Source organism: Chroicocephalus ridibundus, chromosome 3 (genome assembly GCF_963924245.1).
Source record: "Chroicocephalus ridibundus chromosome 3, bChrRid1.1, whole genome shotgun sequence".
NCBI classification, from domain to species: Eukaryota; Metazoa; Chordata; class Aves; order Charadriiformes; family Laridae; genus Chroicocephalus; species Chroicocephalus ridibundus.
The window spans coordinates 123114989-123142641 of record NC_086286.1 but is presented as its reverse complement, the minus strand read 5'-3'; the positions used below and the strand labels follow the sequence as shown (position 1 = coordinate 123142641).

The 27653-nt window shown below is 47.1% G+C and overlaps 1 protein-coding gene across 4 annotated transcripts in view; it reads left to right on the top strand.

Moving 5' to 3' along the window:
* RUNX2 (RUNX family transcription factor 2) overlaps window positions 1–27653 on the top strand; it is a 164918-nt gene that overhangs the window by 57126 nt on the left and 80139 nt on the right. For all 4 annotated transcript variants that reach the window (XM_063330638.1, XM_063330637.1, XM_063330641.1 and 1 more), the window contains one exon: window positions 8545–8706. In XM_063330638.1, the coding sequence (XP_063186708.1) occupies window positions 8545–8706 (162 nt within the window). The remainder of the gene's footprint in view (window positions 1–8544; window positions 8707–27653) is intronic.

The window sequence follows — 27653 nt, the reverse complement described above, 5'->3', positions numbered from 1 at the left end:
TATAATCAGCTTTTTTCTTTCTTCCTTGTGCCTCCATAGTTTACCTATTGTGCAACACTATATCTAGGAACGAAGGAGGGTGAAATTCTTCCTGACCCCATCTGGTGATCAGCTTATGCCCTGAAGCACGAGAACTGAGATCCCCTTGTAATTTTCTTCCTAGCTAAGTGTAACCTCATATGCTGCTCTCGTTCACGTAAATGCCTCCTGTAGAAAATGTTCTGCTGGGTTTGATTAATAGAGTACTTCTCTGTCTCCTTATGAATCAGCAGCAGCGTTTACAGATCCGGGAGGTGAAAACTTCAGATGGGCTTTAAATTAGCCTGACTGGAAACAAAGCTGTGTGGCATTCGCTGTCTTCTCTGCAAATTTAAGAGTCAGCAGTTCAAAGTACCAGCCGAGACATCGTCGAGGGAGGGAAGATGTGGTGCTGGTAGGGCAGAGGGAAGCGAGCTGAACCGAGGAAGGCAGGCTGACTTCGCCATCTATCATGGGTTATGTGCTTTTCTTGCCAGATAAACTCACGGGCACGGGATACTTTAGGATCCCAAATTGCTCTAATTTCCCCCAAAACAGCGAGGACTCGGCTGCTTATTAAAGTTTGAAGTGAATAAGCGGTTTGATACAGTATTTGCCATGTTATTCCCCACTCTTCTCTCTTCTTCAATTCAGAAAAGTCAAGCACCCAGCCCTCAAAGGCTACTCGTTAGCTTTCTGGTAGCCCTCCCATTTAATAAGGCGATTAAGCGTGAGCACGTTACATCGGGGCGAGCTCTGCGAATCGGGCTGCCTTCCCCACAAGGCTTTTTGGTGCTCTCCGGGACCTTGATTGTAATCTGTAAAGCTCTACGCGCTTTGATGTTCCACCAAAGTGCTGGGATGCTTTTTGTGGACAGTCCCTCCGAGTTCTTCTGGGATGAATGGATGCTCCTTGCCACACAAACCCTGCCCAGGAGAGACAGAGGTGATGCCGCAGACGAGGCAGCTCTTTGATCGGGTGTGAGGTGACCATGGGAAATTGCTAAACGTCCGCCTGTTTTGTGTGGTAGGGAGTGAGCTGTTTGGGCTCTCCATCTCCACCAGTTCCCTTGTTGTGGTGCGATATTCAGTGGGAATACCACTGGCTTCTTAACAGAGTCACTGGGCTGGTATGGCTGGGGCATGTATTAAAAGGAGAATAGACCCTTGTGTGAAAAACAAGGATTTTTTTATTACCTTTATTGGAATTAACCAAGCATTCCTTTAAAAATACCTTTATTTCTTAATCTTTTTACCTAGTCATTTAGAGAAAATAATTAATTCCTAATAACTTTAACAGTAAATACTGGTTTCCTATGACAAAATCCGTATTATTGCTGGTAAGCACATACACTGTTTTTGTTTCGTTCCACTTGAGGTCTTGCATAGCTATTGCATGATTAAACAGAAATAATATTTAAAGCCTGGCTGGCCCGCACCTGAGCCCGAAAGAACTCAGCACTTTGGGGTTCACTCTTATATTTCTTTTCTCTGTCTAGGTTGTGTTTATTTTCCTAGAGTATCAGAATACAGGTTTTACAAATCACGGCACAGTCCTAAACCTACCACAGGACCGGGCCGTGGCAGTGCAAGGCACAGAGTTGCCCTTATTCAACATGGCATTTTAACTAGATTCTGCAAAAGCAACATGGAAGGGCCATTAAAAAACAAATCGTCCAATAAGCAGATGCCTTTGCTGAGGCAACGCAGATTCAATTTGAACCCTGCTTGCTGCCCGTAAATCAGGAATCCTGTCTGTTCACATTTGGATACTGGTATATTTGCTTTTTTTCTTTTTTTTTTTTTTCCCCTTTCCCTAACGGCACTCGCTCAACTTGCTCACGTATCCGATTACATTCCCGTTCAGACACAGAGCTGTTGCATCAGTGTTTCAGTACGAAACGAGGAAAACTGTTGTTTTTCTAAAACGCAACCGGTGAGGGTTAGCTTCTATCGGCCGGGAAAAGCCACGGGCGTAACGGTTGGGCTGCGGGGGCTGCGGAGTGGGAGTTAAGTGAGGTTTCATGCTCCGTCACCGCTGTGGCACCCTCTGATCTATGGGCAACCTGCGACTTTCATCACTGAAATAACAGCACTCAAAAGCAGGTCCTGTGAAACCTTTTTTTTTCTTTTTTTTTTTTTTCCTTTCCCTTTTCCTCTTCCCCTCCCCATGCACTTCAGGGATGTTATGCTTCAGTTCCTCGTCATTTTTAGGGTAGTACGAGGCAGATTTGAAGGCTTCAGAGGTGGCTTAGCTGGAATCTAACGAGGGAACCCATCTCCACAGGCGGGCAGGGACTGGTTTCAGGGACCGTGTAAACTGAAGGCCATGGGCAGAAAACGCCTTTGGCTCTCGGGTGGAGGATGAGGATGGTACCAGCTGGGCTCTCCTTAATTCCCCCTGTTCAGGACTTGCAGGCAATGGGCTGGACGCTGCCTTTTTGCAGGGTCCTGGAGAAGGCAGCAAGCCCAGCTCATCACAGCCTTGTCCTGGGCTCTGGGGATGCAGCTGTGCAGCATCGGCCTCAAAGACTGGTGTCTGTTCTCCAAAACCATCAGCTTCAGGAGAGGTTTAAACGGTGTAGCTGTTACTAGACCGGCACCCGTGCAAGTGCCCTGCCAGGGGCTGGCTGTGTTTTAACTAGGACCAGCAGAACTCTGAAGCACACCCCAGTTTGTAGCTGGTGCACAACAATCTGAGACCCCACGTGGAGTACTGCATCCAATTCTGGAGCCCCTACTACAAGAAAGATATGGACGTGCTGGAACGTGTCCAGAGAAGGGCCACGAGGATGATCAGAGGGCTGGAGCACCTCTCCTATGGGGACAGACTGAGAGAGTTGGGGTTGTTCAGTCTGGAGAAAAGAAGGCGCTGAGGAGACCTTCTAGTGGCCTACCAGTACCTTAAGGGGGCCTACAAGAAAGCTGGTGAGGGACTTTCTAGGATGTCGGGTAATGGTAGGACTAGAGGGAATGGATTAAAACTAGAGATGGGACGGTTCAGACTGGACGTTAGGAAGAAGTTCTTCACCATGAGGGTGGGGAGACACTAGAACAGGTTGCCCAGAGAGGTGGTGGAAGCCCCATCCCTGGAATTTTTTAAGGCCAGGCTGGATGGGGCTCTGAGCACCCTGATCTAGTGGGAGGTGTCCCTGCCCATGGCAGGGGGTGATCTTTATGATCATGAACTAGGTGATCTTTAAGGTCCCTTCCAACCCTAACAATTCTATGATTCTATGAAAGTACGTGGTTGCCTGGAGCAGATAATTTAGAAACAGCCCAAGTAATAGGCTTATAGGGTGGATATTGCCTTCAGCTCGCTGTGACGTGGAGTAAAAGCTCCAAGACTGAGTGGGTGAGGTGGTGGAGCTGGGATTTCTGCTGCCGTGAACACAAGGGTGGCTGCAGTCTGCTGGATTTTATACAAATTGATTGCATCCTTCAGGCGACTGGCGAGTTGCCATTGTGAACCTCCATTTGTTAAAGCTTGCGTCCCTCCAATTAAAGTATTCTTTTAACTTTATTTTCCCCCCTCCTTTACAGTTTAGTTGCCCTACTGGCAACTAAACTCTTCAGTTTATTTTTTTTCTCTTTTAGAAATGTGACTCTTGCAGTGGGAGGAGAAATGGTTTTAGAGGTTCTTCAGGCCAAAATCTGGTCTCAATTACACTTCTGTACGTTGGGGTGTAACTCCATTGGGTTTGACTTCATTGATTGAACTGGGCAATTCGCATCAAGCCCTGGGCTTTTAAAGATGCCTAAGAAATAGCCTGAGAAGAGAAGGAGGTTGCATTTTTGTTGTTGTTATTTTGCTGGGGGGTGTGTGTGTTACAACAATAGTTGGGTTACTCATGCAGAAAGTCATCTTGGCTTTGTTAAGATCAGAAGTGAGGATATTTGCTGTAAGTGTTTACCAAAGATAGCTCCAGACAGCTTGATTTTTAGCATCGACAGTAGCACTAATACAATCTGCAGCAGCCAGCGCTAGAGCTGATGGCTGGATTTACATGAGAGTGGCTTTGCAAAGTGCGTGCACGTGTGTCACGTTGGGGTGTTACAGACGGTATGCCAAGGAGCTGCCAGCCTGTGATCGTTCTCGGATCATGTAACTCAGCTTGGGAAATGGGAAATTGATTTTTTTTCCCTGTAATAAATCTGTGCGCTTCATAATCCAGTGCCAAAGCAGTGGAAAAACTCATTCGTCAGGGCTATTTACGTGTTTTTTCTTCTCTCCATTGACACTTCAGAACGTTGCCATTGAAGGAAGAGAAGTCACGTTGCTGGAGAGCCAATGTCATCAGTGGGAGAACAGATCACTGGGGTTTTTTGTCATTCTTTCTTTTTTTTTTTTTCAGTTTGATACAGTGCGTCCAATCTTAGACTGATTTTCAAAACCGCTTATTGTCCATTAAGCATCAATGCCCATTGTCCATTGATGCAGTCAACCACAGACCACAAGGGTCAAGAGCCGTGTATATCTCCCGCTGACTACAAATGTGGCAGTAAAACCGAGACACAAAATAATTTGCAATACTCAGTATTTCCTCCTTCGGCAAGGTTTACCTGGAAGTGCAAACAGGACGGAGCTGTTTGTGCATTAGTTTAGACCTCACCCCGCTGACATGTTTCAGCCGAGCTGTGCCCAGGCTTTCTTAGCATACACATGATATGCCCGGAATATGCTGAAAGCCGCTCTATTCTTCACACCCACGCGGGCATAACAGAAATGTTTACAAAAGGAGGACTGCTCTTAGTAATCACTCCAAAATTTTCAAATGCAAATGCCAACTCAAAGTGGCCCACTGCCTCCTTTGCTGTTGTTTAATGCTCTGCTAGCCCTTCCCCGTGGCTGCCATACGGGAAGGTGGGGGACTTTTTCCCCAGCTCTTTGCTGTATTTTTATATTTGATTTTTCCCTTGTTTTGGAGGGATTCCTTTAGGGAGGAATCCACATTTGCTCTGCCTCGGAGCTCTAAGGTTTCTCATCTATTCTGGGCTTTTCGTGATTGGGAAGATGTGCTGTGCCTGCAGAGCACGTGGTGCTTCGGCACAAAGCCCCTGGCCTGCGGGGACCCGGAGGACATGCACGAGCTAGCCAGCCGGAATGAATGGGGAAGCTGGTGTCTGGTGTAGGAGGCCAAGGAAGACTTCTCATAAATCTGCTCATAGCTTCTTGCCCACCAGTACTAGTCACTCCACCTCTTCCATGCCTGGGTGAGGAGGAGGTGACCCTCCTAAGAACATCGTTGTATTTTCTTCAGAAGGATCTGCTCTGACAGTGCTGTTCTGGCAGCTGGCACCTCTCTGCGGTGCTTCCAGCACCCTCCTTCCACCCAGGAGGCTTGGTTTGGTGGCATGTAGGACCTGAAGAGATGGGCTGTTTGGGCCTCAGTGGCCAAAGTCTCTGCTCCAGCAGCATTGCAAGGAACACCTGCTGGTGGGAGCAAAGGGTGCCACATGAGACCCAACTGCATGTCCACCTTCAAGGACGAGATGGGAAAGCTTTGGACTCTGCCTCACGGTGTTTTACTCTGGGGATTGGGCAATGCCACTGAGCAGTGACGTTTACCTTGTGGGCTAGCAGATCACCTTTGACTTGGCAAGGTGAGGGCATTTAGCGGCTCTCTCCTCTCATGTCCATGCATACCTTGGCCGCTCAGTCAGCAGATGCCGGTTGTAGGGCATTTACTCTAGGATCTGGTGAAACTTGTATCTTCACTTTCTGGTTTCCTAACGGGCCAGAGATAACTCTTGAAGCCAGTCAGCCCCAGGCAAAGTTCTCCACCCTGCCTCAACCATGACCTCAGCCATGCCTCGGTGTGGAGGGATCACAGTAACCCTCCAGCCTGGGATATTGCAACCTTCTCCTCAGTCACTGAGCTCTGATGCATCACCTGGTGTTCGATTTGGTTGGGGATTTTCCTCTTTATTATTTCCTATTCCCTGAGAAGACATGGTCTTGTTTCCCTGGAGCTAAGTTGATTGCATTCTAGTTTCAAAGGGGCTGAAGTTTGACACCTGAATGTCTGGGTTGAAAGCGGTCAGCCAAGATAAGCACCCTATTTTGTGAATGAGGTACTCACACAGTGCCTGCACCTTAACAAAATGACCAACTAAATATTCAATATATCATTATTGTCCTTAAACTTAGGTAGAATTTGTGTCAAATGGAGGTTGGGTGGGTTACCCAGGCCCAATGGGAGATCTGCTTCAGGGCCAGAAGCAGTTAAGTCACAGCACAGTGTCTTCACTAGCAGTCCGTCCTCTTTTTTCTCTTCCTCTAAGATATTTTGCAGTTTAAAATCTCACAGTATTGGACTGTGGTATTGCAACTCTGAGGTTGGAATGAGCCATAGAAGCTATGTATACATTTAAGCTAGATGTTGTTAGAATGTAGGATACTTTTTTGGGTCAACTGATGGTCCATCCAGCCCCATATTCTGCCTCTGAGAATGCAGTGTGAGATATTGGTTTGGAAGACCACGTGAGCCTTTGAAATACCATTTTTTCCCTTTCATCTTTCTTGTGTCCACACAGACATTCACAATTGTTGGATTAAGGATGTTAGGTGTAAAACCAAGTCTCGCACAGGTGCTCAAAAGTGGCGAGGGTGCCAGAGGTGCTCAAGATCTTCTCATGCTATGAGGATTGCGCTACCAGAAGTGGCCATGAACCTCCAGAAGGCAGCTCCTTTCCTGAGGTTTTCACCATCTTAGACCAAAATCCTGTGAAAACATCCTCTGCTGTGATTTTTTTTTCCTAGCCTTTACCTGCTATATAATTTCCTCCCAGCGTTGGAGCTGACCTAAACCCAAAACTTTAATGGTCTCTGTTTTGGATTCGGAAGCAGAGATTGAAAAGCTCTTGGAGTTTGAAGGAGCTTGGATTTGAGATTGTGCTCCTGACACATCATTAATTTTAAGATTGTTTTCCCAGCAAGCCTAGGCTTTCCGTTCCCAGTTGAAGATCATTTACCATTGACTGAATGGTGAATTATCGTAGTGGAATGAGGCAGAGAAATATGTCGATATCAGATATAACAACGCGCAGTCAGTCAGATTTGAACCTGCGCCAATCTATACAACCCTAGCCTTGAAATTGTTAAAACAAAGAAGTTCATTACATTTAATGATCAAGTGTCCTTCGGATTTCTGAGGAGTTTATGTTAACCATTTATGTTACTCAGCTCTAATATAAGTGGCAAACTCTGTGAAAATCCTCTTAAAATTAAATTGGAAAGTTGGGAGTTTTTTTATATACCTATATAGTTTTTTTGCTTCAAGGAAGTATCTGCTTTCCAGACATCTCCTCAAACAAATCACGTCTGAACAGAAAAAATAAACATGGAATAGCCGAAACTACAAGGTTTTGCTGTGTGGACGAGCAGGGAAAGGAGTTAAAGAAAAGTAAAAACAAAAAAAAAAAAGTTGAATTTCCTGAAGAAGTGCCTTTGCTTGTGCCGTGTGGCTGTCCCATTGCTGTCTACAAAGCAGGGCCCTAGCACAGTGCTCGGATGTAGCAGGTTCTTCAAATTGCGTGGCCCTGATGTGCTTCAGCAAAAATATCGGGAAGAATTGGGAGGGGTGTGCTACTGTTTCTATGAGCCGGTTCAGAGACGGTTTTCTGTTTATCGTGCGCTTAAAAGTGCTTTGGTTTTACCAATATAAAGAAATAAAAATAATAATTTATGAGGCATTCAGTGGTGTATTTATCACCAGGTAGTAACTGAGAGCAAACGGTTTATAGACCCAAACACCAGTGAGTAAAACTAGGTCTCCCTCTCTCTCACTCAGTGCAACCCGCCAGTGCTTCGGCAAAAAATAAACTGTATTTCTTCTTAAAATCATTTCCTCCATAGTGAGCTGTAGCAAGTACATCAAAAGGCATCATTAGCTTCCGATAGTTATCCCAAACCATTTGGTTTCTTATTGTGTACTTGAGGTGACTGAAGGTAATTGGGCCAGCATCCAAATGTGACGTTTTTGGATGGATGCTGATAAGATTAATGACATTTTCCTTCTTGGGTAGTATTTTCAGCACTGAAAACACTACTGTGTAATGTTTGAACTGGATAACAACCTGACAGGCGTGCCAAGTGCTGACTGGAGAGTTTCCCCACCTCTGAAGTCCGCTCCCTAAGCTCAGACCTGGGTCTTGCACTTGCCATCCGCTTCTCTGTCCGAGCCCTCAAGGACTGGCGAGTCTTCGTATAACTGGCTGGTAGAGCCGGACGAGAGACACCAGGAATTTGCAGCATGGCTGCTACATCTTTTAAAACTCAACTCCATTCGTTTCCCCCCAAACTTGTTTTGGGGAGGGAGTAGCACAGAGCGAGACTTTAAGGGGTTGAGTCCTGGAGGAGCAGGTTGTGTTTCGTTACATTTCTCATTCCTTATAGCACTGATGTGTGTATGTTCAGTAATCCCACCTCTTTCAATTAGGCTGCTGCTGCCCTAAAATTTTCTTCCTTTTTAAAAAATTTTCTTTTGTTTTTGTTTTTGTTTTTTTTTTTTTTTTTTGTCCTAGACCCCAGGCAGGCGCAGTCATCCCCGCCGTGGTCCTACGACCAGTCTTACCCATCCTACTTGAGCCAGATGACTTCACCGTCCATTCACTCCACAACTCCCCTGTCCTCCACTCGAGGCACAGGACTTCCAGCCATCACCGATGTGCCCAGACGCCTCTCAGGTAAAGACCGTGTTTTGCCTAAAACAATTATGCAGATAGGAACAGGACTGGCAGAGGCTGCCTCCGTGGCCTCACACAAGCCTTTAATAAGAAGAGCAAAGCTCAGTCGGTGATAACAGGGTTAGTGCACGGCGGGCGGGTGTCAAACTCCCTTTTTTTTCCGAAGTGGAAGAGCTGCTGCGGTGCTCTGAGCACGTATCATTTGAATATCTCTAGGTCCATTTCAGATCAGACTATTTTTAAATTGTGAACCTGATTCTATGAACAAATTCTCTGTTTTTTTCCCCCACGAGAGGATGTTTGCTTGCATATTTTGAAGTAATTGTGATATTCTCTATTTTTTGGTGCTTTACTTTTGGTGGCGTGTGTGATGTTAGGCGTCCTGACTGATAAATGCCTTATTTCTTCAATAGTTAAGGCTAAGGTTCATTCTCCCGCATTTCAATCCAGCAGCTCAAGAAAGCCCATTTCCTTAGTTAATGTGTACTTAAGATGCCTATCAGAAACTAGCTGAGTCACTTTAGGGTAAAGATTGGACAAATTGTGCTTTGGAATGATGCAGGGGAGAGGAAATCTGTTTAGGAACATAGACAAGACAGCAGCGAGGAACTGAGACTTTTTTTTTTTTTTTTTTTTATCAAACAAATGTACATTTACATACTGTGCAATTCATCTCTAATGGTCTCAGTGATAAAACCATCTGTGTGAAGTAATCTGATTGCCCCAAAGTAAGATAGAGCCTGTCATGGCACACAGTCACCTTGTATATCGTGCCAAAAATGAGGAACCTTAGGGGAGGGAGGCTCAGTATTAAAACTCCAACCTCGCAAGTGTGGAAATATTAGCAGCGTATGCCAAAAAAGCATGTGTAACGTAAAGAAAGCCTTTATGATTCATTAATGAAAACCAAAGAATCAGCCTTATTACATCTATTTTTTGCATGTTTGCAAGATATTATTATAAGCTTGGATGCTGCCGCCTTACACCTGTTTGACTCGCAGCCAGGTGAATTTCTTGCTGTCGTGTTTTCCCCTTCCACCAAGCTCAGAGCGCTGGAAAAGTTGATCACTCCACTGAGCTGCATCGCTGACAAGCTGAACTGCAGCCAGCAGGCGTGTAGGATTTGATTAGCGTAGACTCCTTGATTTCTTTCATCTTGGAGGAGGGAAGCTTTGTTTCTCAAACAAACAGCTGCAAAAACCTCTGCGGTCCTAAGCGCGCTCTGCCTTCTCCGAGATGCCAAACGTCTCCATGTGGGCCGAGGGCTGGAGGGTGGTGGAGCAGGTTCCCGCCGGCTCTCTCGGTGCAATGCGCTGACTTCGGTCAAAAAACTTGATGGGCTTGATGCTGAGGAAATGCTTTGTTTGGCCTGAAACAGGTTCCCTTTGAGTGGGAGCCTCCTGATGGTCTGTGTTGTCGAATGGGTTATTTTTGCAATTGTGCCCCCAGCGATACCTCCAGGAGAGGCTCGGCTGGGACCGCAGCAGCTGTACCACCGCGTACTTGCCCTGCAGCCCTTGCTTGTCTGTGTGTATTCAGACGTGAGCGCCTGGCATGTGGGCACAGGCAGAATGACTAAAAGACCTGGCTGTGTACATTATGTGGCCGCGGACTGAACTTTTCTGCTGTAGTCTACAGCCGGTCGCCTCCGCGCTTCTTGCCCTTCATCTTTCGGGGGCTCGACTGACGCCTCCGCAATGCTCTTACTTTTTCCCAGCCTGGGGATCTTGCTTCCAGTTAGATTCGAGATTGAAAAAGGGGACTTTGATCTCCCACAAGTGCCAGAGGTTGTCTGCGGTGTTTGCTGACGTTCAGAAATACAGAGCGGCGGTGCGGGGTGGAGGACGAGCTCTGATGCTCGGGCTGCACAGAGGCGCGTTGCAGCCCCAGCTGCAAACCCTGCGGTTCCTCGCGAGGGTTTCTACAGAGCAGTGCCACAGGGAGGGAGGGCAGGATCCGACCCCTTTGGTGTATAAAGTAGAGGGAGAAATGCAAGTTTAAAGCTGCCCCTTACAGCAACCCGTTTATCCCGCACACACGGAGAAAAGCGAATCTCCGCTCAGTTACATGATACATCTTTCAGAGGAGAGTAGAGCTTTGATGGGGGGGAAAAAATGACTGCTAAGAAACACTTAGCAGTTAGAAAACTTCAGGCACCTCCAGTGCATGAGGGAAAAATTAGAGTTTTACAAGGCCTTGAATAAAAGCAAACTTTGCCTTCCTGATACAGTGGCAGAAATCTGATTATCAAGGCTGTTAAAAGTATACAAGGTAATTTTAATGAATGCCATATTTACTGCCTGTTGCTTAACATCATGCAGGAGGAAAAATGGGTAAAACTTCCCCCTGAGGCCTTGGATGTCACACCTACAGGCACAGGACTTCCTACCTGCCACAATTTCACATTACCCGGCCTCCATGGCTCTGCCTAGACAACTGCTTAAGTTGTGCTCACCCAGACGTTGAAAATATACCATCTAATAAAGCAACGTGTCCTTCACAAGCATGGTTCCCGGTTGTATTGTCAGTGGCAGTCTTCAAGAGCTATTTTTGATGGTACTCCCGTGACCAGAAACACATCCATCCCAAGGACAGAACAGTGGTTGTTCCTCCCCATCCTGGGCTGGGTACATCTCTTGGTGATGAGGACGCCTGTGTTTCAATCCCAGATGGGGCTGAACGTCAAAAGAGGTTTGGCGCTGTAGGACAGGAGGTGACGCGGGACTGCCATAGAGTTCATAGAATCATGGAATGGTTAGAGTTGGAAGGGACCTTAAAGATCACCTAGTTCCTTGCCATGGCCAGGGTCAGCTTCCACTAGACCAGGTTGCTCAAAGGCCCATCCAGCCTGGCCTGGGATTTCTCATGGAGTTCTCCGTCCCATGGGAGAGGGGAAAAGGGCAGCAGGCTGCAACCCTGGGGAGTTATTCAGGCAGGCTGGTGTAACGCGGCTGAACTGGTCGTGTCAGTGTCTAGACTGATTTCTTTTGCACAACTGAAATGTTTGCATGCATGCTGCAGGCACGTGCAAACGCGGCTGTCAAACTTCAAGTATTCATCTTTTATTCTCCAAATGCGGACCGGTGCTGTATTTGCAGTGTCGTACAAGTAATTAATGACGTGTCACCCGTATTTGGGCAGTGTTCAACAGCAATAGCTGAAAAGCAAAGCAAAGAAAGATTATCTGGCATCACACATGCAACTTTTGAACCAATGATCTCTCCGGTCCATAAGTCTCATGTTCATATCAAGAGTAAATAAAAAACAAGCTCAGGAGGCCATGCAATTGACTTACCTTATTGCACCAACACAGTCACAAAAAGAGCAGGATTCCCCATATTTTATTAAAATATCTGTCTGCTCAGACTTCCCCAGAAGACAGTGAAAGTTGGTGGCCTAGCAGATTAATATTCTTAATTAAATAATACTGTAGTGGAAACCATGGGAATATGTGAACACGGTCATTTCAGAGAGGGTTTTGCCTGAGGGACCTAGTCTTATTGCATGATTCATAACGAGTGCACTCAGTCTTTGTGTCCTACGCGTAGCCAAAGTGCATGTGGGATGGGCAGTATGAGTGTCTATTATGTAATTAATGTATATGATTCATATAAATACACATCACAGCCATTTTACATAAAGCTTTGGGACTGATCCAGCAAGTCCTCAGCACAGGCAAGGTTCAGAGCAGGGAGTACGGGTCGGGTTATTCCTGCAATCCCAAGAGGGCTGTTCCACAGCAGGGGAAGGAGGTGTGGGTATAGATGTCCCCAGGGTAGACATCCGTATCTGAGACGGTCACCCTCGGCTCCCTTTTGGGTCAGTGGGGACAAACTGGCGTTTGCAGGGTTTGACCAGTCTGCAGATGAGCTGTACTGGTCCCTGGCAGTGCCTTGGAAGAGCCTGTTTGTCTCCACGGTCTCTAAAGCGAGCCTAGGTGAGTGGTTCAGGTACAGACACGTCTGATCTGATAGTCTGCCTTTGGTGAGGTGATTTAAAAGATGATTTAACTGTCCCATAAACACATCCATATCACAGCCTTGTTACACTTCAGTCCTGGTGTAACCCTGCCGTGGTCTGCCTCACCCTGACCTCTACCTGCTCTGTGATTGCAGGGTTTGAGCTTGGATTTACTTTTGTTAAGAACAGAATCATAGAATCATAGAATGGTTTGGGTTGGAAGGGACCTGAAAGATCACCTAGTTCCAACCCCCCTGCCATGAGCAGGGACACCTCCCACCAGACCAGGCTGCTCAAAGCCCCATACTGAGAAGGGAGGTGGGGACACTTCTTCTCCCCCTAGACTTTTCCTGGACCTCCTCACCCTTCTCACCAAGCTCCAGTCTCTTGCTTTTTGCTTCACCTTTGAGAGAGACCTGGGGGGTCAAGGTCTTAAGATGCTGGAGGACCTGCCCTGCAAGTGTAACCTGAACACGTTCAGTGCTGGCTGTGGAAGAGCCTGCCCTACGCATCTGCGTTTGACAAATGCCCGTATGACAAAGGAGAAAATTAAAACCGAATCTAAATAGCAGGACAAATCATCAAACCTACCTTTCCAGCCCCGGGCTCACGCTCTTTGCAGATAGATTTGTCACTTGGGGATGCTGGCCTCGTGCCACCATGCCCAGACTCTCCTGTCCCATGCACTGGAGTACCTGCACTGGAGTGCAGGGTGGACTTGGCTGTCTTTGTGTTTGCTGTGTCATTGAATAAGGACAAGCTGAGATGGATTAGGGAGATGCTGGGCTCAGCCTCCAAACAAAAGAAGCTTGAAGACCCATCCTTCTGACCTAAACCAGCCAGAAAGTAGTATCTTTACCAGTAAATTACACAGTGGTGGGGCCTGGGCTGTTAAATACCGGTACTGTTAAATTGTCAGCGAGGTTGGTTTTGAGCGGGGTTGGCCAGCACGGTCGCAAACAGGTCCCAGCTGTGGTTTGGAAATGAGCAGAGCCCCAAACCTGTTCCCGTGGGCAGCTCGGAGGCAGCCACCCCATTGTGGAGGCCAAAAGGATTTAATATTACAGCTGTGGCTAGACCACCCTGGCTGGATTTCGAGCCAGAAAATGGGCCCTGACCCCGGGCTGTTTGCTAGTTCGAGTGTAGCCAAACTTTCCCATTAAGTCATCTCGCTGTGTAGATATCACCGCGTCGTTTTGGACAATCCTGGGCCTTCATCGAATGTTGAATTTAAGAAACATTCCCGTTCTCCCAGCTTACTCAGGGCTGGCAAGTATAAACGCAACCCTGTGAATGCCAGCCATGCCCTAATCAATGACAATACTGTTCCTTTACACAATTTAATTTTAATTCTTGTGAGCCTACAAATCTTAAAATAAAACCCCACATATAATGGAAGCAGCTCCAGCTGAACCTCTGGATTTAGTGTTCGTATGTTAATGAGAAAGTGGCTCACAGTGATGGGCTGGTTTTTCTTGAGGTCCTGCACGGGTTGTCATCTTGGGTTCCTAACCCTGAATGTGAATTACCTTGGATTTTGCTTAATGTCACGTACACGCATGATCTTTATAATAAGGATATTCCCTTTTTTGGGGGGGGGGGATTTGGTCTTTGAAAAATATTAACTTTAAGAAAGAAAAGTTGTTTATCTTCTTCTAAGGAGGTCAGAAAACTTTACAGTCAATAAGCAAAAACTGTGGTCATGTGAAGCATCTATTCTTGCATCCCTTAATTCCTACTAACTTCATTAAACGTTGTGGGTAATAAGCTCATTTCAGGACAGGACCCTTAATAAGAGAAGCCATTAGTGCTGTCTCCAAAATACAATTCTTTTTCCTCTTTGCGTGCTCTGGGAAGCAGGGAACTGGTTAATACCGTGGCTATTGCCAGCAGCGGCCTTGGTGTTAGCAGCTCCTGAAATGAATGAGCAGTTCACGCTTCAGCAATATTGTCTCAGGCTCTTGGCAAACCCAAGAAGCCAGCTCTGTTTCTGGTGCGCTCGCTACGCTGTGATGTTTTTCTTGGTGACTATAACAATTTTCACTCTGTCTTTTTTTTTTTCTTTTTTTTTTTTTTTTTTTCGAAATGGAAGCTGAAAGGCTCAAGGTTGTCTCTGTCTCCATTTCTCCCAGCTAATTTTCAATGCTTTCCCGGCAAGGTGACACCGACTTAAGGCAAAGTAAAGAACTTGGGGGAGCTCGGGTCTTCAGAAACAACCCCCTCATTTTGCCACCCTCCCTAAACTTGTAACTTGTCTTTTTCCCTTTTTTTTTTTTTTTCTTCATTATTTTTCAGTGGTTCTATTTATTTTGTTTACCGCAGGTTTTCCATTTTTAGTCTCCTGCCCACTTTGTGCCACCTGGGAATCTCAGCACCTTGGCACTCGTCTGTGGGGTTTCAGTACCAGCCTCTCTGCTGGGTAGAATCTCTCATTGGAGTAATTGTCCAGAAGATACGTTGCATGATCCCTACCTCGAGGACGAAGGCCAAATTTTTCTAGCGTGGGTGGCCTCAAATTAGGCGCCTATACCCAGATTTAGGTGGTAAAACCAAGCGGGCTGATTTTCAGAGGTTTGAATATTATAATGTGTGCCTTTAATCCCTCTTCATTTACTTAAAACGGCTGTCGGGAGAGGAAATAAACAGGAAAAATGGAGGCAGAGGGAAAGGGTTTTATTCCTGAAATAAGGGATTTAAAAAATACCAAAAAGAAACAAGTGGAATGTTTTTAAACAGAATAAATTTGTTGCTGATACAGGCAGGAAATAGCACACTCAAATATATGTGGATGTATAGATATATTTTTATCTGAGCTTTTTTTTTGCAATGTGTTTTATATTTAGGACACATATCAAGATTTGCATCTGTTTCCAGAACTTGCTGCTAACAGTTAGTAATGATGCCAAAACATACTTTAGTTCCAGCTTGAGACCAAATGATATTCAGGGCTTTTTTTTATTACTAATTTAGGGTCTGATATTAATTAAGGAAATTTTTCCATAAGTGCCAGGCCTTTTCTGAAGAACTCATTAAAATTATATTAACTTAAACCGGAATCACAGTCTGAGCATGTTTTGTAATGATTATTCGTACTGACTCTGCTGGGTTTTGTAAACAGAATGCTAATTGTTAATGGGGCAACCGGGCGCTTGATTCCAGACTTTCAAAGGGCCAGATCCTGAGCCATTACCTAGATGTGTGCTCCCAATAAAGTCAATAAGCTCCTAACAGGAAGGCTGTGGGGACCGAGCTCTTTGTTTCATCCTTGTGCAAAGCCGTATGATGATTTCCCCATCCCCTCGGTGGAATCGCCGTTGATTTTCTACCTAGGATGGAGCCAGCAGCTGATGCAGGACCACATGTGTTCTGGTACGGAGAGGGAATCTAACTCCGTACGTGAAGCTCTCTGGTCCATAAAGGGTGGTCAGGATCATTTAGTTTGCCTTGAAGTCACTATGGCCTTGAGTCTTTGTTGCCCTAAATCTGGTTTGCTTAATTGCACAAGCTGAATTTACAAAATCGTTCCGTAAAAAGAGGGGGAATTTGGTCCATCTCAATCTGTGATTTCGTTTGGTACAAGGTAGGTGGAAAAGTATCTTATGCTCTCCAGGAGCTGTATGGTTTAAAAGGCCCAATTCTGCAAATCTTACACTAAAAAAAATACAATTCAAGAGGCAAAAACTGCTGCTGGTAGAAATAGCTGGAGCTGCCTTGACTTTCAGTGAAATGTCCTCGCATTTCTGGCCATGCAGAATTTGACCGTGCTGAATTTGGTCAGGAAGGGAGTGGTAGGGCCCAGCAGAGCTTCACAACACCTTTTTGAAGTGGTTCAGTAATGGTTGTTGGCCCCGTTTTACCAATGTCCAAATCTCCTCTCCCCTTGATGGAGGTTTTAGGAGAAAAGGATCTGGTGTCGTGCCAGCTTGGCTGTCAGATTTAAAAGACCGTTGATATGGGTGATACTGGGCTGATACTGGTGACCAAAAGAGAAGGAAAGAGCCATGCAAGCAGTTCAGGCTTTCTGTGGTTGTACAAAAGAAAACAACGTAGGCAGCGAAGGAGAGGAAGATGAATGAGATAAAATGAAGGTGCACACCTTCACGTGGCTCATAAAGGATGTTATTAAGAGACAACAAACTATTTCATATGCATAAAGGGAGGGTATTTGGGGACGCTAATCTGGAGATCTCTTAATATTTGCTTTCAGACTGACTCGAAAAAAGAGTGAGGGAAGGGATCAAAGCAGGAGATGCCTTCCTGCGCTTGGGACAGGCTCCCCATGTCCACAAGAGCGACGTGCGGGTGGTGCACGTCCCCTTGGGGGGAACCTGACCCTGCACCCCCATGGTGCTCGATGGTGTCCAAGGAGGTTTTGTGGAAGGCAAGGATTTTTAGCAATGATGGAGCTTCGTCTATAAAGCTCAGGGAAGAATAATTTGATATAAGGAGCTTTCCACAGATATATACATTCATAGGTTATTAATATGGTGAAGCCCATGTGATCATCTGCTGTAAGATTTCCCCAAATTAGCTCTCGTTCGAACTTGGGGATAACCTTTGAGAAAGAAAAAAAAAAACCAAAATGAAAAAAACAACCCGAAAACTCAGTTGGTCCTCATTTAAAAATTTCCAGGGAAGCAAAATCCACCACAACTTTTGGTCACAGACGCTAATTAAGCTCGCTTTGGAAATGTGGGTCTTATTACTCGTCTGAATTTGTCTAACTTTAGTTTCCACTCATTTGAACTTGCTGTAACTTTGTCTGCCAGATTGCAGCACCAAGTTTTATTTCTAAGGTTCGAGTGGGTTCCTGTGGCGGTGGCAGATACACCAAGGAGGTGGGTAAGAAAGGAGGTCGCTGTGGTGGGTCTCAGGGAGACGGCAGAAGCCACCGGGAACTGGCCGTTGTGGGACGCGGAACTGGTTTGACTTGCGAGGAGGCTGGAGGGGAACCGTGCAAAAATATTTTGGTCATTGAAGTTTGCCGTGGGTTCACTATAATCAATCAAATAGTGGAAGTTCCCTTCCCTAATCAGCCACACTCCTACGGTATCCGCTGAGGAGGGGTTATTTTTGGTTGAATTACTAATGGGACTCTACTTTTCCAACCCACCTGAAAAAACGCGCCGAGAAAGCATTTTTCACAGACTCTGTGGGCTTCTGCAATTCCTTTAGGAATTTTTCTGCTTTTATATTTGCTCGGTTGTCAAGTCCCTCCCATTTTTTCTAACAAAATGAATTTAATTCTTCACCCACTAGCCTAGGTGGAGATACAGGAATAAGACAACAGATACGCATTCTCCCCTGGTTTTCCTACACTGTTTCACCTTTCATTTTTAAGAACCGCAGAGATAGTCACAGGGGCTTTTTCCTGCAGGTTTAGTTAGCATCTACCCGGTCAAAAGCAAAGAGAAGCCCGCAGCTCAGAGCTCAGGCTGTGGTCCCGTTGGGTAGCAGATACCCAGCCAGAGCGGCCTCTTTGCTCTCTGCGTTCATAATTATTCCGCGGGCAAATTTGCGAATCGAGAGTTGAAACTGCGTTAAACCCTTGGAATTACTTGGAGCGGGCAATGCTCTCCTTGCATGAAGAAGTCTTAGTTCGGGCGAAAGAGGGATCACACACTCAGTGCAAGGGGTTTTGTGGCTTTTTAAAGGTGCTTGTGGAGGAGGAGAGGAGTCAGTATGTTGCGTCTTCAGCCCCGTCTGGGCCATGTCACCTCCAAGCTTCCCAGTTGTTTTCCCAAAGGTCTCTCTAACCACCCACTTGACCTTTTATCCTGTGGTAGCCATGAATGATTGCCATAATACGTTATTTTATGATACAGAAGTGCTGAGCGTAGGCAGCTGGAGAAAGCACCATGGGCTCTTGTGAGAAAGAGGAGCAACGGTGCTGAGAGAAGGGGAGCACCAGCAGAGAAAAACGGCCCTGGGGGATTTAAAACTAGGAGCAATTCTGAAAGCAAAATGGAGCGGTAGGGCATCTCACGTCGATCTTTCTGCCTCTTAACGGCCTATTTCTCTGGCAGCGAGAAGTGGAAGGTGGTAGGCTCGGATTAGGAGCGGTACCTACAAAGCCTCTTTCATTTAGCTGAGATGAAAAGTCCCTACACAAGCTCTAGCGATGCCACACGCGTGGTTTCCACTCGTTATTTTTAACGGTTAACTGGGCTATCGCTGTCTGATCCATCGGTGCTTTTTTATGCCCTTTTCTATTAAACAAGCACTGTCTAGAACTGGATGAATATTATGAAGCCGTCAGCTAAAGGTGTGTCCACCTTGTTTTAGTTGATATAATTGGGCTGTGCAATGGGCTTGCTTGGAAAACAGGATTGCAGTACAGGTATAGGATCAAATGTATAAGGCCCGTTATTTTTAGGTGATGGATGTCTGTGAAAACACAGCTTGCTGTATTGAATTCTGCGCTAAAAAAATGTGTTCTGTGTTGCGTTGAAAGCTGAACGTAGGATTGAAAGGAGATTTCCACAAACTGGAGATCAGTCCCCTTGCCAGTCCCCTTGCCAAGGCTTCGTGCGAGGTTTGGACTTTAGCTGGAGCACCCAGGTTTGGCCACTGCAGGCGATGCGGTTCGGTGATCCAAGTAATGGCTGGATTCGCGAGTAGCTAATGGGCCTTTGCTGGAACCACCGCTGACCACGCGATAGGCAGCGGCTGCTAATATTGTTTGTGTTGCGGTAGCGCCTGGCAGTCCGATCCCATTGTGCTAACGACTATAGAATTAAAGAAGAGAAAGAAAAAAAAGAGAGGTCATCTCCATCCTCTATGAATTTGCGCTCTTAAATACAGTACAATTACAAGACGCACAACAGAACGCACGAGGGAATTGAGGAAAGACGAGGGGACAGCAGTGGCTGCAGCCTCACTAGAGCCGGGTGGGAGCGAGCATGGGTCAGAAGGGTGGTGTCCGAAGAAGGTTACTGAGATACTCCGTGACTCTTCACCACCTCCCAGGCTTCAGGGCCAGCGGGAAAGCAAGCACAAAGCTGCTCGTTGCAGCTTGTAATAAAAGGCAAGCACTGTTGGTGAGCATCATTACTGGAAAAGGTAAGAGTGGGGCAGAAGATCAGCTCCGCTGCATTAGGCCACGGGTCCATCCAGGACCCGTCAACTTCTCAGTGTGGCCAAAAGTGGTGACTCGGTTCCCCTGGAGTGCAAAACCAGAGCATATATATTCCCAACCTGCAGGGCTTTCCTAAGCTGGAGGTTTATATCTGGATCGTTGTATTTAATAGCTGTCGATAGACCTCTGTGAATCTACTTACCCTTAGGTAAGTGGGAATAACCCCAGAGGCGACAGCAAGTCTTCTGTTTCCTGGGGATCTGTAGTGTTGTAGTCACATAGGACTGACGGGGACCTCATGAGATCATCTGGTCTGTGCCCCTCTGCGCAGAAATAGGATCGAACATCTGCAGGTCATTCCTGTTAAGTGTAGCCAACTAGTTATGTGTATTGCTGCCATTGAAAACAAAAATAAAACCGTGTCCCAAAGAAGGGAAAAACCCCAGCCAAAAAACTTCATTAAGGTTGAAATAGATCATTTCGGCCCGGCTAAAAGATTTTGAGAAAATAAACTTCAAAACAAAGGAAGTCAAAGCTGACATTGTAAAGGAATATATGAATAAATGCTCGAGAAGTGATGGGGGCTTTGTGAATACATTTGAAATATCCCTGGGCTGCTGGATGAGACTGCTGGCGGTAAAGCGGGAGTCGTCGCGGCAGGATGGTGAATAGACCCGGAGCTGCGCAGGGTTTGTCAGCGTTGGCAGAGGGAAGGCGCAGAGTAAAAACCTCCGGGAGAAAGGGCATAAACATTTCGGTAGCCTCTAGGGCGCAGATTGCAAAGGCCGGGGTCTGGTCTGGGGACGGAGGACTGAAAATTAGACCTTCTGCAACGGCGACTGGTTTACCAAATAGGAAGGGAAGCAAGTGCCTCAAAAACACCGGGAGGGCTGCTGACCCGAAATCTCTGCAACATCAGCCGGGGCTGAAATGGCTCATTGGAAGAGGCGTCTCGCAGAAGCTCCTTGGAGGAAGTCCCCGGGAACTGTGATGTGGATGCTGGCATGGCCGGAGGAGCCACAGAGGAATCCTGGCAGCGGGAAAAAGGCACCTCTCTTCCCCGCTTTCTTCCCTCTTCCTCTCTCAAATATCTCCCTCTAAAGGGATTTTTTTTGTTTGTTTTTGTTTTCATTTTGATTCCCGCTAAAAGCCAACCCGTGTTGTTTTCTTTTATGGGTGAAAAGGAGCGCAGGGGAGGATCTAAGCACCACCGGAGCCTATTTAGGAGCCACCGTATTAGATTCCAAAATTAGATAGGAAGCTGGGTTTAAGGGCAGTCCAAACCCGACCAGTTCCTAGTTTGGCCTGGCCCACGTAGGTGGGCCAGACTGGTTTGGAGCTGTTTTGAGGACAGGCTGCTTGCCCACGGAGGAAATGGTTCCAGCCGCAGTGGAGCTGGAGCACGGCGCCTGGTCCTCAGCCGAGCCAGCTCCTGCTCTCACCGGGCTGCTCTGCAGATGCGCTGGGGCGGCGTTCAGCTTAAAGCAATGCTAGCTGTTGCTCTCTCAAGCAGATTAAGACAACCGAGGGCGACAATTCAGGCTGCCTTTGTACGCCTCTTTTTTATTTCAGGTGTCAGGATTGTGTCTGAAAGCTTATTTTAAGCCAAGTTCTCTTTACTCTGTCTGCATTCCACCTTTTCTGTGCCTTCACCTGTTGAAGAGCTTATAAAAAGGGTCTGATGGTTTTTGCCTTTAGTCTGTGTAGCTTTACAACATCTTCCAACAAAAGATTTCATAGTATTTTCCAAATGGTGCTACTGACCTTTGTCACTTGGCTAATACGAAGTATTAAAATATCCATCTTATAGCAAGTAAAATTTAGCCAGGAAAATCAAATTATACGCCCAAAGTCACAAAACAAATCAGTAGCCAGAGCCAGAAAGCAATGCCTCACGTTCCCCCTTTTAACAGCTTTAATGGATAAGTGGGCTGTCTGAACTTCTAACTAACGTATGCTTTTTTTTTTTTTGCCAGTATGAAATTACCCTGTGTAGTATCTCCACGATACATTTATGTTTTTTACCATCCTGGTTAGAAGCTGTCCAAGCTCGCTTTTGAAATAAAGCAAATTCGGAGACTAGCCGGGTTATCCTGATTTAACCGCAGGCTTAGTTGGGCTTCGGTAAGAGCGTGCATTTCTGCAGCCTCCGGCAAGCGCGAGGCGGTGGTGAGCCTTAACTTAATCCCCCGTTACAGAACCGTAGTACCTCACGCTTACCACGAGCCTGTGGCTGGGGTTTATCTGAGACGCGGTAACTGGGATGTTAAGTTTGGACCGTCAATAGCGATTTGAGCTGCTAGTGGACTCGCCTCCGTTGCCATACAGCAAGCAGCCTAAAGCACGTTTATGATGTGAGCTATTACAGACCAAAGTCTGTTTCTCTTTCTCATCACCGGTTTCCTGGGAGGATAAAAACGATATTCAGACTTTACACTATGGAGAAGAAGCATTTATTTAGAGGTGTTCGAAGTTGGGCTGGTTTAAGCTTCAGCTCAGCTGATGAATGGAGACGCTGTGTGGGCAAGCTTAGAATGGATTGAAACTGAGCTTACAGTAACTTGCCTTAATTTGGTAAGAAACTCGGGTTGGGTCTCAAATGAATGAAAAAAATATACGGAGGGCTTTCCAGGGCTTTTATTAAATGAGACTGAAAATCATACATTGTTAAAGTGGTGCAGCGCTGAATATAAAAAGGGATACAGTGCCTCTAGTCCTGCCGTACAGCCATGTTTAGCAAGCTCTGTCCTGCTGAATTTGATGGCAGCTTGGTGTCTAATGGGGCATGGAGTGCCTAAATGCGTGGATTGGAACCTCGGTAGGTCTTTGCACTGGTCAGTGTTTGTGACCCTCGGGTACAAGAGCAGCAGCTCGAGCTATAACAGCCCGGTGGCTGCCTCCAAAGATTCCTTCCGTCTCCCCGAAGCTCGTGGTGACTCGGGGCACGTCCGCGTTGCGTGGTGGCGAGTCCTGCGTTGCGTGGTGGCGAGTCCTGCTCTGCGGCTTGTCAAGAGCCACAGCTCTGCTCCTGCGGTGCCGAGGGCGGTGATGTCCCCGAGCTGCTCCTGCTCTGCCCCAGGAGACGGGGACAGCGGTTGGGCTCGGTGCTTACCCACGCATCTCCCCGCAGGGCTCCTGCGCAGCCTGAGCCTCCCGAAATTCCTTTGACCGGTGGGTCTTGAGTCACGCTGACGTGTGTGACAATTTTATCACGGCCTGATGTTACCGCTGTTCATGTTACTTGGGGGAAATGTGTTCTCACTGCAAGGGAAAAAAAACTCTGGCCGTCACTGGGTGAGTTATTTTCCACTGTTTTCACTCCAACAGCGTTATTTCGCCGGCTGCTAAAATCCTTAACCTAAGATGGAAATGCCTCCCCGGTATCTCCCCTCTCATTTCTCCAGTACCCAGAAGCTCTCCGTGGGCTAAGCGCCCTCATCCCCTTCGGAGCGGCTGCTCTCCGTGGGCTAAGCAGCCTCATCCCCTTCGGAGCGGCTGCTCTCGCGGGCTCCCGGGCAGCTCGGGCTCCGGACACAAGCAGCGAGGTGTGTCCATCTCTCTGCTTACCCTCTGGGGGGACAGGACTTCATGCCGGGGAGGAGAAAAAAACCCCAGCATCCATGTCCCTGGATGAGGACAGGGACCGAGGCTGAAAATGTCCATTGAAGGGAGAAGTTATTTTGGAGGGGAAAAGCGTGTTTTTAATTGTTCAGATGAGGGGAGTTTGTGTTTTATGGATGTCTGGGGGCTGGGGAGGTGCCTTTTCTTCTTCCGTGTACGATATTGTTCAGGGGAAAAAAAAAAAAAAAAGAATTGGACTATCTACATTTGTGAATTTAAGTTTTTTTGGCCAGAAGCGCAACGATTTGTAGGGTTTGATTTTGCTCTGGAAAAAAAAAAAAAAAAAAAAAAAAGGGGGCGTTTTGAGAACAAGGCCCGGGTAACCAAAATATGTTTGTTTTTGTTTAAATCGCCCAGTAGAGAAATCGTCTCTTGTCTATTGTTAAGAGAGAGGTTTAAATCAAAGGCAAATTCTACATATTCTAAAATATACAGACAACTCTTTGAAAGCAAAGCCAAGCAAAACTTTAAAAGAGACCTTCTCCTTGATGCAGAAGTTTTCAGTTAGTTTACTGTGCCGAGGCTCGAGTGGAAAGAAACAGCCTGAGAAACAACTCGCAAATCCCCATTTCGGAGGCGGAAGTCGGGGCGAGCATCTTATTAATAGCACACGAGACCTTTCCACAGAGAGCTTCTCGTCCAGGGCTTTTCCAGCAGCAGCGAGGAAAAGTCCTTTGCAGTTCGTGGGGATATTTGTGTTCGGATCTGGCTGGGGAAGGTTTGAGCGAGCTGCAGAGCGAGGGAGCGGAGGGCCTGATCCTCTCGTGTTGGGTGGTCCCTCCTACCGCAAATAACCCTATTGAAAACAGAGGGACTATTTGTGGAGTCATTTGTTTGTCAGGAAAAGTAGGGTTTGTAGGATACGGCCCCAATTAGCAGCCGAATTCCTGGTTATTTTCTCGTGATAAAAACGCGGGTAGCTGTCACAGGGATGCACGTAGCATCTCTTCGGTTCCCGTTTGAACTCCTGCCACTTGCTCCGTGCTTCTTCCCGCTTCCTTGGCCATGCAATAATTATTCCGGCACCACGCTAACTCGGATGAGCTGGCTCCTTCCCTCCTGCCCAGGGCTGACGTGGCCTCCGGCCCTTTGCCGTTTGGGATCAGCAGGGCTTGGGCTGTGTGTTCCCCAGCTCCTGCTCGCTGGTACCCGTGGGTGAGGGCACCTGGGGGTTGCCCTCGACCTTCGGCTCCTGGCCGCCGGAGGACATCAGGCAGATGATACCCACCCGCTGCGTAATATCGCTGCCTAACACCCAGCACATCACACCCCCCCCCCCATCAATCCTGCTTTTAATATGACCCAGGTACAACCAACCTCATCCAGAGCATGTCCCTCCCGAATCCAGACTTTCTCGGGACATTTAATTAATGAACGGTTTCTGCCCGAGCTGCAGATTTTGGCAACGCCCTCCGTTGCCCACACGGGTCCCAGTGCGATGGCACAGGCAAGGGCCGTGGCTCTGCCGGCCCTGTGCGAGCTCGGCATGCTGACGGATGCCAGGAGGGCGTTCTGGGAGCTGCGGGAATGCTGATAGCAGCGCCGTTATTTGGGGGAAGGAGGAGGGCTCGAGAAGGGCTCTCATTAGCTCTATTTCTTTGTGGCTCCCTGTTTTGGTAGCCGTAAGTCATTAGTGGTTTTTAATTATTTTTTTTTTTCTTCTTTTCCCCCTTAAAACTGAAATAAGGGCTGAAAGGGTAGATTTGTCCTTCTTTTTCTTTTTCTCTCTTTTTTCTCTTTTCCTTTTTTTCTTTTTTTTTTTTTTTTTTTTTTTTTGGCTAATCTGAGGCACGCTGCCACATCTGAAGCCACTTGGCTCATTATGGATTTCATGGAAACTGATTCCCTGAAAGTGTTTCCATATGTGTGTTCCCAATATATCCCATCCTCTTCTAAATGGGAGTACAAACTCGCACACGAGCTGGAAATGGCTTCAGGATGTGACAGAGAAGTCATATGACTGGAGTGGCACTGTGTGTGGCCCTCTCTGAAAGACACGGTGTCCTGTGTGCTGGCTCCCATCCTGCAGTAGATCCAGTTTCAAAGAATATCTTCCTTCCCGGCTTCTTAAAAACTCTTAATCAAGAACCAGCGAGGAATCTTCTGTCCTCAGGAGGGACGCGTATGAGTCGGAACGAGATTCGAAAGGAAAACGTGGATGGGGAGGGAGAAAGAGAGGGGTTTAAAGGGTGAAATTACAGCGCAATGCCCAGGGCTTCCCCCCCCACAACCCCTGTAAAACATAGTTTCTTTGTGTCTGCTGGAGGATCAGATGGTATTTCTGAGTTGCTAGCATGCAGTGGAAAAGTACAATTCATGACAACATTGGAAACAAATATTTATACTGGATAGTCAAGGCACATTTTTCTGCAAAAAAAAAAAAAAGTAATAAAGTAGACTGCTAGCCCCAATGTATATTATCTTCCCATTCGCGGAGTTTATACAGGGTTCTCGTACTGATGCTCGCCGTCGCCGTGCACGCGTTGCAGCTCTCAGCCCTGCGGTTTCACCCCCGTGCTGCACACAACGCCGCGGAGGTTGCTACCCAAGAAAAGCCTCCCATGTTCCTCCTGATGCTTTTCGGCTGGGGCTGGCGAAAAACGGCAGCGGGCTGAAATTCAGGCAGGAAAAAAATTGGGGAAAAACTAAACGGAGAGCGATACGTGCCCGCGTGCGTGTTTGTGCCATGCAGCGTTGCAGAGCTGCTAGACTTACGTCCAGGAAACATTATTTACTTTTTGCTTCCAACGTAACGCATGGATGGCCTGAGACTTTAAACAAGCAGGGGGCTTTTGATATGCTACCAGTTCCTTTCCACCTGAACCACCCGTGACAGCTCCAGGCTGAAGTTGCCGAGATGAGGCAGCGGAGACTGAGAAGGTCAGAGGGTCTCCGTCACACCAGGTTACGGGCATCCAGGGGTGGCAGGTCACAACCGCAAGCCAAGGACGTATTACTCTAATGTGACCATTTGTCCCCCTCCTGTGGTTCTCGTTAGAAAGGTTTATGAGGCTGGTGCAAGTGAAGCTTCGCACGTTTATAAATGAGAGAGTGATGACTGATGCTTTCAGAGCTCCATTTCTGCTCCCCACAGTCCATCTAGGAGGGGTTTGCTGTTGCTTTTTCCCGCACGCGGGAGGAATTGCTACCCCTTGATGTTCCTAAGTTTAAGATGAGCTGCCTCTCGAGGGGCAGCCAGCGGCCACCTGCGTTGAGGTGCGGCGTCACCCAGCAAGACTTCGGTGCCTAAAGGAAAAATCACCTTCTTCCAGCGTAGCTCGTCCAGGAGAAAAGTCCTATTGAGGGAGCAGGGCAGGTAATGATGGAGCCCGGGCTGGAGAAGTGCAAAGAGACCCCGATTTATTTTGCCGTTAAGCAATGTAACAGCCCTGCTTGGGAAACGCTCTCCTTTATTTGCAGGAGTGGTACTTTAATGGTCGCTGCTAATTACGTTATTTATGGGGTGTTTCTCCCAGCAAAAGGGCTTAGGTGCTGCGCCATAAATTCAGTGAAAACATCTATCTGCAAATTAATCCGCGGTATTTTAGGTGCCAAAGTCCTGTTACCTAAATACCAGAAGGCACAGGCGGGCAGTTTACCGTGTGAACTGGGGTGCCGAGGGACGGCGAGACGAGATGCACCAGGATTAGGTTCTCCTTGGTGTGCGTGAGGCTCCGAAGGGGTTAAAATGCTCCTTCCTCCCGCTGACTTTTGTGGGACTGCTGTGCTTAATAATGCTGCCGTTTAAATGGTCCCAACTAGGCCTTGAAGTTAACACCTTGTTGAGGTGAAGGAAAGAGGAGGGGGGGAGCCCAGCTCACACCTTTTCTCCTGCTATTGTTTGCCAGGAGACCTGCTTGCTGGTGTGCAAGGGTGACGTGGGAAAAAAAATGCAAAAAAAAAAAAAAAAAAAAAGGATGTGAAATGCTTTTTTTTTTTTTTTTTCCCCCTGAAGTTGTTGGGTTTGTTTTTTGTTTTTTTTTTTTCCCTGAATTAAACAGGGGGAAAGGGAATTTGAAAACACACCGTTTCCTATGATAAATGGTTGCAAGTATCCACGTGACACGCGCTTATCCCAAAAGCGAAGCGGGCAAGGAGAAAAGCTCTGTGCGTTATTCCTGCGGCGCTGCGGGACCCTGGCCCTTGCAGCAGGGAGAGACGTGCTGGGGGTAGATGTCCCTGAGCTCCATCACGAAGGTTTGAGGGATCAGGACCTAACGGCTACAGCAAGGAACAGATAGACGAGGGGGTGGTTTGGGATCCCTGGGAACTGCAGTCCCCCAGGCTC